Source organism: Diplodia seriata (assembly GCF_021436955.1).
Source record: "Diplodia seriata strain FDS-637 chromosome Unknown scaffold_6, whole genome shotgun sequence".
NCBI lineage: Eukaryota > Fungi > Ascomycota > Dothideomycetes > Botryosphaeriales > Botryosphaeriaceae > Diplodia > Diplodia seriata.
The window spans coordinates 1906503-1917800 of record NW_027117313.1 but is presented as its reverse complement, the minus strand read 5'-3'; the positions used below and the strand labels follow the sequence as shown (position 1 = coordinate 1917800).

General features: G+C 56.3%; 2 protein-coding genes across 2 annotated transcripts; both read right to left on the bottom strand.

The window, feature by feature from the left end:
- Positions 1-874: 874 nt before the first annotated feature.
- On the bottom strand, positions 875-2176 carry SLS55_006469 (uncharacterized protein; the record flags this gene model as incomplete). Its single annotated transcript, XM_066777898.1, has 2 exons — positions 875-1368; positions 1423-2176. 2 exons carry the CDS (start codon positions 2174-2176, stop codon positions 875-877), a joined length of 1248 nt encoding a protein of 415 aa, XP_066631993.1.
- Positions 2177-9081: 6905 nt separating this feature from the next.
- SLS55_006468 (uncharacterized protein) lies at positions 9082-10110 on the bottom strand (the record flags this gene model as incomplete). Its single annotated transcript, XM_066777897.1, has 1 exon — positions 9082-10110. The coding sequence occupies one exon, from the start codon at positions 10108-10110 to the stop codon at positions 9082-9084; it is 1029 nt and encodes a 342-aa protein (XP_066631992.1).
- Between the last annotated feature and the right edge of the window lie 1188 nt (positions 10111-11298).

Genomic DNA, 11298 nt, shown 5'->3' with positions numbered 1-11298 from the left:
GCGCATCTACACCACTCTATCCGACAACACAGCTTGACGCATCCACTTGATCACGAACCAAAGCTGCTATCTCCGCATCGGTATAAATATCTGTCCAGGAACCTTGGTGGATATATCACTTTCACCACCGCACCGATCTAAAGAACCAACTACTTATCTCACACATCAACAGGAAACGCATACCATACAAGCATCTCCAAACTCACTCAATAGCTCAACCTCGAAAACCTCTTCATACACAAGCAACATGGAGTTGTGGGTCTGCTGCGGCTGTGCCTGCTCAAATGATCCGAGCAAGCTGAATTGTCTCAGATGCTGGCACACCAGGTGCCTTAGGTGCTATTGGTATAACCCCTACGATTAGAAGGCGGAATTTCTTTTTTTCTCAGGAGTGAACCGACAGTGGCTGGACATGAGCAATAGCTCTAGTAGCTGTCATCACAAATAAATCTCTCTTTCTCACCTCTCTCCCAGCTTTCAGTTACCCAAGCGTGCTGCTATTCTTATAATCGCAACAAAAATCGAAAAGGTTGAATATAGGATGTGCACGAGAGTAGGAGGTCCTGACACATGACCAGATCATCATGGCACTTCCGATCCAATAAACAATCAACACGCAGAATAGTGACTCTTTCAGAGTGGAGACGGAGCATTGATCACGTTGGTTCAAAGAAGAAGACTTTTCAGGAACTGCATCATCGAATTGGAAAAAGGACTGATTACTCGCAAGTTATCTTGCTTTGCACAAACGATTCGCCAAGTTCAAGTCATCAACAATAATCCACAACCTCTTCCCGCTCAACCACCCCTCCATTCTCCTCACCCCCGTCGTAAATTCGTATCCAAACCATCTCCCACTCATTTTTTATTTTACTTACAAGGTCTTCGACGCCCAACCAATCTGGTTGGTGCCGCCGTTGAAGACGACAAACGCGGCCTTGAGCGCAACATCACCGAAGATGGTGAAGCCGATGTCGCTGTTGGACTGGATGCCGCCGTAGCAGGAGGAGCTGCTGACGGGGGCGTAGTTGATGTAAGTCCCCGGAATCACGATGCGGGCGGAGCCGACGCCGAAGGTGAAGCTGGGCAGGGTGGCGGAGCAGGGGAAGACGTAGCCGGCCTGGCTGCTGCTGTACGACGCGCCCTGGACCTGCGCGTAGTAGGCGTCGACGACGCTGTCGGGAAGAAGCAGAAGGGTGGTGCCCGTGTCGGCGATGCCGTTGATCGACGTCGACTTGAACGTGCCCGAGCCGACCGCGTACCCCGACGACGTCCACTGCCACCACCCGTTCGTCGTCGAGATGGGCGCGTACGTGATGGCGCCCGTGTACGACGTCGTGTCGATGTAGCCGAACTTGTACGTGCCGGCTGGTTGTCATGTTAGCGGGATGGAAGGGGTGGAGGAAAGGAAGGAGTGCTTACCCTTGTTGTGCTTCAAGTCGGCGGTGAAGAGCGGGGAGTTCAGCGAGCTCTTGGCGTTGTCGAAGAAGGTCTTCTGCTGGGTGGGCTCGACGGTGTTGAGGCTGCTGAAGGCGAGGCCGAGCAGGCCGTCGTTGTCCGTGTCGGCGGTGAACTCGGACGACACGACCTTGGCGGCCTCGACGGCCTGGCTGGTGACGGTCAGGCCGCCGACGGTGACCTTGTCCTTGTAGACGTCGCCGCTCGACGAGCTGCCGTCGCCGTACGAGATCTTCCACGTCGCGCCCGAGAGCTTGCTCGACGTGCTGCTCTTGCTCGGGTCGTACTTGGCCTGGCCGTTGACCTCGTTGCTGGGCGTCTCGCTGCTGAAGACCCACAGGTCCGACGAGCCCGTGTCGAAGTCGAGGTTGAGGACCTGTGCCGGCGTGCCGATGGACACGGGCGTGAGGTACTCCGAGTCGTACTCGGTGGGGGTGGTGGTGGCGCTGCCGGTGGCGCGCTTGAAGGTGTTGGTGTCGGAGTTGTTGGTGAGGGCCGTCTCCAGGTCCTGGCTGATGGGGATGCCGTACTTGATGTACGCCTTGGCGAGGGCACGGGCACCGTTCTTGATGTGCTTGGTGTTGCGGACCTGGACGAGTGAGGCCGTGCCGGTGCTGTCAGAGTCGACGGGGACGCCGACGTGCAGCGGCGGGATGGCAGAGGCGGTGCTGGCCGTCGCGAGAAGCGCAGCAAGCGCGACTTGGGAGAGGCTAGGCATTTTGAACAGTGGTGGTTATGGGCAAAGAGGTAATGGATGTGAAGCGGTGGTGAATGCTGCTGGAGGAAAAAGTCAGTTGGTGGTGTCGGACATGCATTTTTTATATGTGATCTGGGCGCCCCGCAGGTACCATCTTAGCAATGCTTGATGGACCGAAGTTGCAAGCTTAAGCAAACGCTTAAACTAAGCGATGTCCGAAAGGGGAAGGTAAGAGGGTAGCCACTGACAGCATCTGCAGCCTCGATGGCATCACTAACCAATGCTAACAATCCTAGGGAAGGGGGTGGCGGCCACCTTCCCGGAGCATCACCATGGCCGATTGTTTGACTTAGGGATCACCAGATAACGGCCGTCGGCCGCGGGGTTCTCGTATCCACCGTCCAAGCGTCCATGTTCTGGCGGCTGAATGTGATGGACAAAGACTTTTCGCTCATGGTCATGCCGTTGCCTCAACAATGGAGGGCGTCTGGTCAGGCAGCATACAGTATGAAACAGAGAAACAATGGCTTGGTTGTGAGCAAAAGAAGTGTCCATGAAACGCCTCATCCTTCGCGTGGGAGCTTCGGTTGGCGCCGCTTTTCTGGCGAGAACATGACGGACCGGGACTGTCAGTGCCTGCCTAATGTAGATAAGCTTAATATACCGGGGACGACGCAGCCAATGTGATCGTTGTTTCTGCGGCGTTAGGCGATCGAGTGCCCGCCAAAATACGACCAAGGTCGTATTGCGGCTGTCAATGCGGAGGCAGGGCTATAGCCAGCCGGTGTTGGCAGGGTCCGGGAAGGTAGTTTGGGTCCCGTCCCTCGGCCCGTTTCGTGAGTGCGTGGGCGACTGACCGGCGCTCCAAAATCAACTTCAAGTCCTGCAGTCGGACCCACGTCAGCCTTATGTCGATGCTGCCCATGTTTTCCGGGGATTTCATGCACGGCGATCAAGCTGGGCAAAAGCTTGACAGTGCCGGGGGAGATTCTACAATCTCAGCAAAGCCTTGGGGGGCAGAGGCAGGACACCTGCCGACTTGATGCGATAAGGCGGTGATTCGGGGTGGTCCGCAAGCTTGGCGATAGCGGCGCGCGCTAGTCCGTTTGCGGCAGGTGGAAGATCCCATGGCGACGGTCTAGGTATTTGCTCCGGCCACGGCGCTTAGAGCACACCACTATAACCTCCAATAACATCGCGCTACCAATCAACCGGTTACACTAACTTCTTAATCCGTCTCCGCAAAAAGCAAGCGGCTTTTGCTCATATATGGTGGAGATATGGATTAGGCCATCTCCATGCCTTTGCTACCATCCTTCTGACCGATGTTTCGGCCTTTCTCGAAGGCGTCGTTGCACCTCAGTGGCGGCGGCCTTCATCACGCCTCAGACTACTATGAGACATTCTTGGCTCTTCGCGTCATCCATCACGCCCGACCTCTAATCAAGACGTCATTGGGAAAACGGCTTGACCCCATGACCCTGCGCGCGCATCACCATGGTTGCCCACGGCGCCATCTACGCGTCGAAATTGATGTTTTCATACGTTGACGTCACGGGTTTGGATGTTCATCAAGACCCTAGTTTCAAAAAGCACCCAGCCACTTGGTCGGACAAAGAAGCGTTCCTGACTCTTCCCACGGCGTCGGGAACCTTTGCCGTGTCATTCCCATTGGCGACATGTCGTTGCTCCAAGTCCAAATCGCGTTGGTGGCACCTCGGCCGAAAAGCTTTAGAATCATCAACCTTTAGCTTTGTTCTGCGCATCAGCATAAGAGAATTTACCATGGTTCAAAGTAACAAATCTAAGTCAGATGCGAACGCGACGCCATGAAATCCAGTTGTTTGTTTTTTGGAATACGTCTACCATTGACAAGATCCGAGCGACCCTTTCTCGGCGAGAGGCCACGAGGCTTGGCTACTACTCAAGGGATATGACTTTTCAGCTACTCCATGTGCGTGGAGCCGTTTTTGGGTTAGTCCATGACAGGGCGCGCCATCTTATTGCCGACTCGTCATGTCCGCAGCCGCAACGCGTATTTATCCACCATCACGTGAAGTTCAATTATTATCGTTCGTAGGTAGAAAGACTTCGGGGCTGAGAGGGATTGTCGCGATTGGAAGAATCAAAGTTACGAAGATGCCCCGAATTGACTCGCATCATGCTGTACACACTGTTTGTGAATTTGGCTCTTGAGTTACTACTGTAGCGATCAACCATTTGAGCTTTGCTCAAAGGAAAAACTGTCTCCATCCTGTACGCTGTCTCAGCGTGAGAGTGCCAGCGTCTACAAAGCTCTCTTGCGGTCTCAACACCCCCCTCTCATGGTGGAGCCTCTCACGGACGATGACAGAATGTCTTGAAAATGCCGCCCGCAAGTTCAACTTTACCAAATGTTCTCGCGACCGACAGGCCAACGTTAACTGTCAGGGAGTATCAAGGTTGCGAGGACCTCCACGGACTACCTCGTATATCGATGTAAGAGGAGCATTTTGTTTAGTTCATGCTTCCAGAAAGCCTAGGCTCAATGAATCGAAAAATCTCCGTGATGCATTGGTCAAGAATACCTGGATAGCTTCTCCACGAGCCAAGAATCCGCCGCTTCCTTCCATTGGGAGTCGGTGGGCGTAGGGCAAACTCCAGAGAAAGAATACAACGTGGAGACAAGGGCTGTTCTAAAGAAGCCGACAAAGTGTCGTTATCTGGCGTGATGAACGCTTCTCAGTAAGTCGTCCCGTTGACGAACGTCGTATTCGTCCACTCCCCGGCGAGCTGCCGCTGCATAAGCCTCGTGTCTCCGGCAACAGTTTGAGGGAAAAAAAAAAAAGAAAAAACTTACATTCCACGCATCGATCCGCAGCGTATAGCTCCCATCCTCATACTCGGCAACCCGCTGCAAGATACCAACAGCTACAGCCACAAAAAAACCCCAGTGGTCAGCATGCCCATCGCCCATCGCCCCCAGCCCCCATCGCCGACCGGGCCCATCGACCAATGGAATCAACTCACCAACAACATTGTTCAACCAATAATACCGCCCCGCCCCCGTCTCAAACACCAGCCGCAGATGCAGCGTGCCGTCCACCTGCCTCGGGCCGCTCGTCTGGATGAAGATGTCGGCGCCGTCGTCCGTCTGCAGGTCGTACCGCGTGTCGGCGGTGAAGATGCCCGTGGCGGGATCCGTCGTGCCCCAGTCGGCGCCGAGGTCGAGGATGCGGCCGCTCAGCCGGGGCCCGGTGAAGTTGCCGCCGACGATGGGGATGGCGGTGCGCAGGCCGTGCGGCGTCTGCGCGGTGAAGATGCGCGGCGTGCAGTCGACGAGCGCGGTGTAGAGGTAGGAGAGCGCGGGGGCGGCGGGGGGTGCAGGAGGAGCGGCGGCTTGTGTGGGGGAGAGGAGGGCGAAGGTGGCGAGGAGGAAGAAGGTGGGGAGGAGGAGTTGCATGGTGGTTATGGGGTGGGGATTATGGGTTCGAGCAGTACGTACTCCAATGCTTTTGGGGACTTGTGGTACGGGTTATAGAGTTTTGTGTGCTTATATAGTCGACAGGCGGTCCGATTGGGCCAATGGTGGGGGAGCAACTGCCGGTGCCGGGGTGCGTTGCCGGACGGCTCGCAGGTTATGCTTTGCGGGGAAAACGGTCAACGAGCCGCGTAGTAGGCGAGAAAAGGCTAAGGCTACAAAGTCCGTTGCGAGCGCCACATTGTAGATCATCGGCGGTCCGACGGTTTGGCAAGACTGAGATCCGAGATCCGAGATGCGCCGCGGCTGCGGGGTAAGTAAGATGCGCGAGGCCTCCTTCCGGATAACCTGGCTCTTCATCATAGCCATAGAACTCGTTCAGCACATTTCGAGCTGGAGCAGCATTCCATGCTCGAGTTTCGGGTGTAACTGTTCTGGGGAACGCATCTTGACAGCGACTGAGCTTGACGTGCGAAGGTGGGGGAGTTTATTTTGACGTACTCCATTCCTTGATTCGTGGTGCTCGTCACTCGGGCCCGAAGATATGCCTCCTCGATAGTTCCAAAGGTGTAGCTTTGCTCACTAGCACTAAAGTTAATATACAACGAACAAGGGTAGCAGCACGTTATCTGACCGGATCTTTTCTCCGTTGCGTTGATAGCTTCGGGAACTATTTGAGCTTAATCGCATGGTATCACTTCACAACTTGATGGGTTTCCTGCTGGAATACTGAACTTTTCAAAATGGTTGTTCATGTTACACACTCGGTGCGGCAAACGAAGGGTGCGTGTACGTTGAGATCCGCAGGAATTTTAGAGGAATTCAACTTGCAGTTCGAATTGCTGGTGCTGCCACGAACTGACCATGGTACGGCGGCATGTGTATTGCCGTTAAGCTTCAATCGACGCCAGATCGCGGTGGATCAAAGCTTAAATGCTCCGAGCGCACTGGTCCGGAGGGTCGCGGCGGGCGCTTTCGGTGGAGATTCGGTCAGTAGTACAACCCTGCAAGCCTAGAGTCGGACGAGTAGTACATGCGGTGAAAGTAGTCGGCTCAGCTGGACAACGCTCAGCTGGACAACCACATGCTTCTGTCTTACAGCATGTCGTGCCTCGGAATAACCGCTGAGATAAGCTTTGTGTTTCCTGCTCCATCGCATCAGGTACTTACCTGCGCGGCCTGATCACGCTCACCTAATCATCAGGGCAGCCTGGTCCCACTGTTTCCTAGACAATGGCCGAAAACCGGACCAGTCCCATTTTGGACCCAGGACAAAGCTCATCAGTCACTGCTGAGTTTGAGAAATACAAAAGCTGCGTCGGATCGCGCTGATAATGAACGGAAAGAGGAATCAGTAAAGGCGAACACTCTACAGTGGTCTTTGAACCTCATTAAGCTGAGTGCCAGATGTTGGTGTTTCAGGTGTTGCTGTTCACGAGGTAGGGGTCAACGGACATGCCGCCCAGCTGGTCGCGTTGATGCAGAGAAACCGGCATTCCATAACGAATTGTCCTCACCACATGTTTGAGAAGATAACCTCAACATGTCTGTGTAGATTACCGTCTGCGATGTTGAAGAGTTCCTTCAATCTCACCCCGTCCAAGATGAGTCACTTCACCCCCCAAGCCTCTTCATTTGTCACCATCGGACACAGCCGATTTCGGGAGCAGCCGCCTTATCAGAGCCGCAAAGACAACCAGGCCACGACCATGTATCAACTTTGCGCAAGAAGTGGATCCTGGAACCTGAGACTCGACTGACATCTCCTTATCGGCCCTACCGGATGGACTGACCCAGCCTTCAAAATCCACAGAATCTGCAACATTTCGAAGCCGCCCTCTTCGCAATCTATCAGCGTCGCAGAAGGCCATGATGGGGTGAGCCGGGCCAAAAGCAAAGAAAAAATAACTCTGCGACCGGTGTGATCGGACATTCCTCGGTTGGGCGCGCAATGCTGATGCCACCGTCTCCCAACCCCAACCCCCTTTGCCTGCGGAATGCGCGCTATATAACCACGCATCCCAAACACCGTGTTCTCTGAATCGTGCAGTGCATCATCCGTCTCTCGTCCGAAAAAGAGAAGAGAAAAGAAAGAAGTGAAGCAACAATGGTTACCAAGATCGTCCTCGAAGAATCCCTGGGCATCTGGCTCCTCGCCAATGCACACATGGTCAAGGCGGAACGCTGCAAGCTGAAGGTGCTAAAGCCGCCGAGTCTGATAACTCCGAAGCCGTAAGTCCAACTCTTGTGTGGTGATGGTGGGAAGAAGAAGGAGGGGGAGGAGGTGGTGGTGGTGGCGCGGGCCGGCGAGCGGCAAGCTTTTTTTCCCTTCCTTTCCCCTGCGAGATCCATGCGGCTGATCATCGTACCCACCCAGCAGGCAATCCTCGGTTCGCCCCTACAAGAAACCCGAGCTCTCCTTCCTCGGTCGCAGCATGCACAACCAAAGAAAGGAGCTGATGGCCTGTAAGCACGTTCCCGGGCAAATCTCTATCGAAAATCGAGGATCTTCACTGACCCGGGTCTTGCGTCCGCCCATAGCGTTCAAGGTCAAATAAATCTATCTGTGCTCGCGCGCGTGCACGAACAACCGCCCGCCCGCCCGCTCGCTATCCCTGTAAACTTGGTCCAAACGGGGTCCCATATCCAACCAGCAGTCCGATCGGCGTACAACCAACTTCACTCCGATTATCCTCTTTTTTTCCTTTCTTCCCCTTGTCGTCGTGTAGACGAAGACGAAGTTCGCGCAGCCGATGTCCGTGCATCGTGTGTGCAGGGGGCGAGGGGAAGGAGGAAGGAAGAAGTCTCGACCTCAACTTCTGGAAGCCACCGGAAGAAAGCTGGGGGAATCCCGCATTCTCCCTCTTCTCCTTTCTCTAATTTAATTTCCTTTTGTCACATTTCCTCTGTGAGACGGGAAGGGAGGCGTTTGTTGGTTGCGGCTTCCACATTCACGATAGACATTTTTTCCATGATACCAAATACGCCGCAGATAGAGTAAGATTCGCCCAAAAAAGGTTTAGAAATTTAGAGATTCTTTTTTTATGCTCAAAACAATCACACATAACAGGGTATTCCACCACCTTCTTCTACTTCTCCTTCTTCTTCCGCATTCAGCAAAAGTGATAAGTATATACAGTAAAATCTAAGAAAAATAATATCCAAAGCCATCTGTGTCAAGCCCCCTCAGAAAGGGACCAAGCCACACGATCACTCGGAGAAAAGTTGTTGTATGTGTGTGTGTATGTATTATAATACAAAGAGCACCAAATAATTTAACTGCCAGGGTCAATGCATTGGATATCTAAGCTCTGCCCTTCCTCCCTCACCACCAAAATAATAATTCAGCGCGCACCAACCAATAAAATCAATCCTCTCCTTCCTCTCCTGCTGCCTGTCTTTGCCTCCTCAACTCTCCCAACTAACACTCAACTTGCTCTCACGGCGGAAATCAAAAATATCAAATTTACAAGACGAAAGCAGCGGCGGCGGCAGCGAAAGCCATGACGCCGAACGAGACGAACGAGGTCGAGGCGGCGCCGGTCCACTGGGACGGGGTGGGCTGAGCCGGGGTGGGGGTGGCGAACGACGCGGTGGCGTTGCTGGGGGTGTTGGGGGTGCCGTAGCCGGGGACGGAGCCGCCGGGGATGTAGCCATCGCAAGAGGCACGGTCGGCCGAGCACTGGGCCATGTTGGCGCCGGGCTGGGTGCGGCACATGTTCTCCTGCTCCTCGCAGGTCTGGCCGCCCGAGGGAGTGCCCGAGGCGGCGGGGGCGGTGGCGGTGCCGGAGCCCTGGCCGGGGATGTAGCCGTCGCAAGAGGCACGGTCAGCCGAACACTGGGCCATGTTGGCGCCGGGCTTGGTGCGGCACATGTTCTCCTGCTCCTCGCAGGTCTGGCCGCCGGAGGCGGTGCCGGAGGGAGCGGGGGCGGAGCCGACGGCGGTGGCCGGGTGCGAGCTGGCCGGGCAGTTGGTGACCTCGGGACCGCACGAGGTGATGGTCTGGACGTTGGTGGTGAAGACCGTCGCGGGGCCGGCCGGGGGCTGGCCGCCCTCAACAGCGCTGGAGGCGGGGGCAGACGGGGCCGGGGCAGACGGAGCCGGGCCGCTGGAGCCAGGGGCGGAGGCGGAGGGGTGGCTGCCCTCAACGCCGCTGGAGGCGGGAGCAGACGGGGCCGGGGCGGAGGAGCCAGGGGCGGACTCAGCCGGGGCGGAGGGAACGCCGTAGGCCGGGGCAGAGGGAGCAGACTCGGCCGGGGCAGAGGGGACGCCGTAGGCCGGGGCGGACTCAGAGGGCACGGCGGCGGTGGTGGCGGCCGGTCCGGAGGGAGCGGCGGTGGCCGGGTGCGAGCGAGCCGGGCAGTTGGTGACCTCGGGACCGCACGAGGTGATGGTGTCGACCTCAGTCTCGTAGACGGTCTGGTCGGGCTGCGGCATGGCAGCGGTAAGGGCAAGCTGGGCCGCAAGGGCGGAGGCGAGGAACTGGTAACGCATTTTGGCGGGTTTGAAGTGAAGTGTTGCTTGAACGAGTGTGGGTGTTGATTATTGTCGAAGGAGCGACTGTAGTTGAGCAAGGGAGAGATGCGGTGCTGGAGAAAAGGACGGCTGGGTTGGAGAAAGGGCGCGATATCTATACCCCCGAGGCAAGCCTAAGCCCCGTGCATCGTATAGACTTTATTGCTTGGTTCGCGTAGGGCTGAAGCTTGTGCGTTGCTATATCCGGGCGGCTTGGCGGAGTAGTGCCTTCGGCTCGGCCTTCTCGTGACCGCTCTCCCCGCCATTACGAGCAGCAGATTGCGATAGACAGCCTGCGCCGTCGCGGGGCCGCTCCCAGGCTAAGGAATACAACCCAAATGGCTCGCTCGTTACCACAAGGGGTCGGTTCGCGCTTGGCGTTCGTGAAAGCGGGTAATTGATCGACGCACGTACGAGCTGCCGAAGCTACCGCGGTGGCGTTCTGCCCCAGGATTCCAGGGGTCTGGAAGCTCTCCTGCCTGTGAGCACGTCAGTGAGATGTCGAGCGCGATGCAGTGCTCACGATGCGCGGCCATGAAGGCACTCCTTGGACGGCGCCAGAACGTGGTGCGGCGGCGACTGAACCGTGGGCGGGGCCCGTGCTCGTGGGTTACTTTATGCAGTTCGTATAGCCCTCTGGAGCAATCGTTTCAAAGGCAATACGCGATCGACGCTGCGAGAGACGAGGGTGCGAGGGAACTACCACCGCCTCACACCAAAGCGGCGCCACAGGCTAGACTTCGGCGGAGAGGCAGAGAAGGCTCGAAATCAAATGAGAGTGAGCAGGTCGATCAATCGATATGGCAGCGCTGAGCTTTGTTCTCCCCCTTTTGCCTGCCGCGGCGTTTGTTCGCACCGCCGGCTCGTAAAGACGTCCAGGCGGGGAATTGTTTAGAAAACGAGTCGATCTGAGCGCACGCACACGCCCAATCACACGGGCAGGTATTGGTCGGCCACTGGTGCCGACGGAGACGCCTCTTCCGCTCGCGAGGGGATGCTTGTGTTGCGTTGTGGCGGGCAGCGGGCTCATCTGCTGCTGCATGGCTTGAGCTCCGGCGCTTGAACAAGCGGCAGGCACCTGTCATGCGTGTTTGAGGAAGAGAGGGGTTTCTGTTTCTGGGAGCGCCGGCTCATGGGATCGCGAGGGGGAATTGCATGTACGCCGGG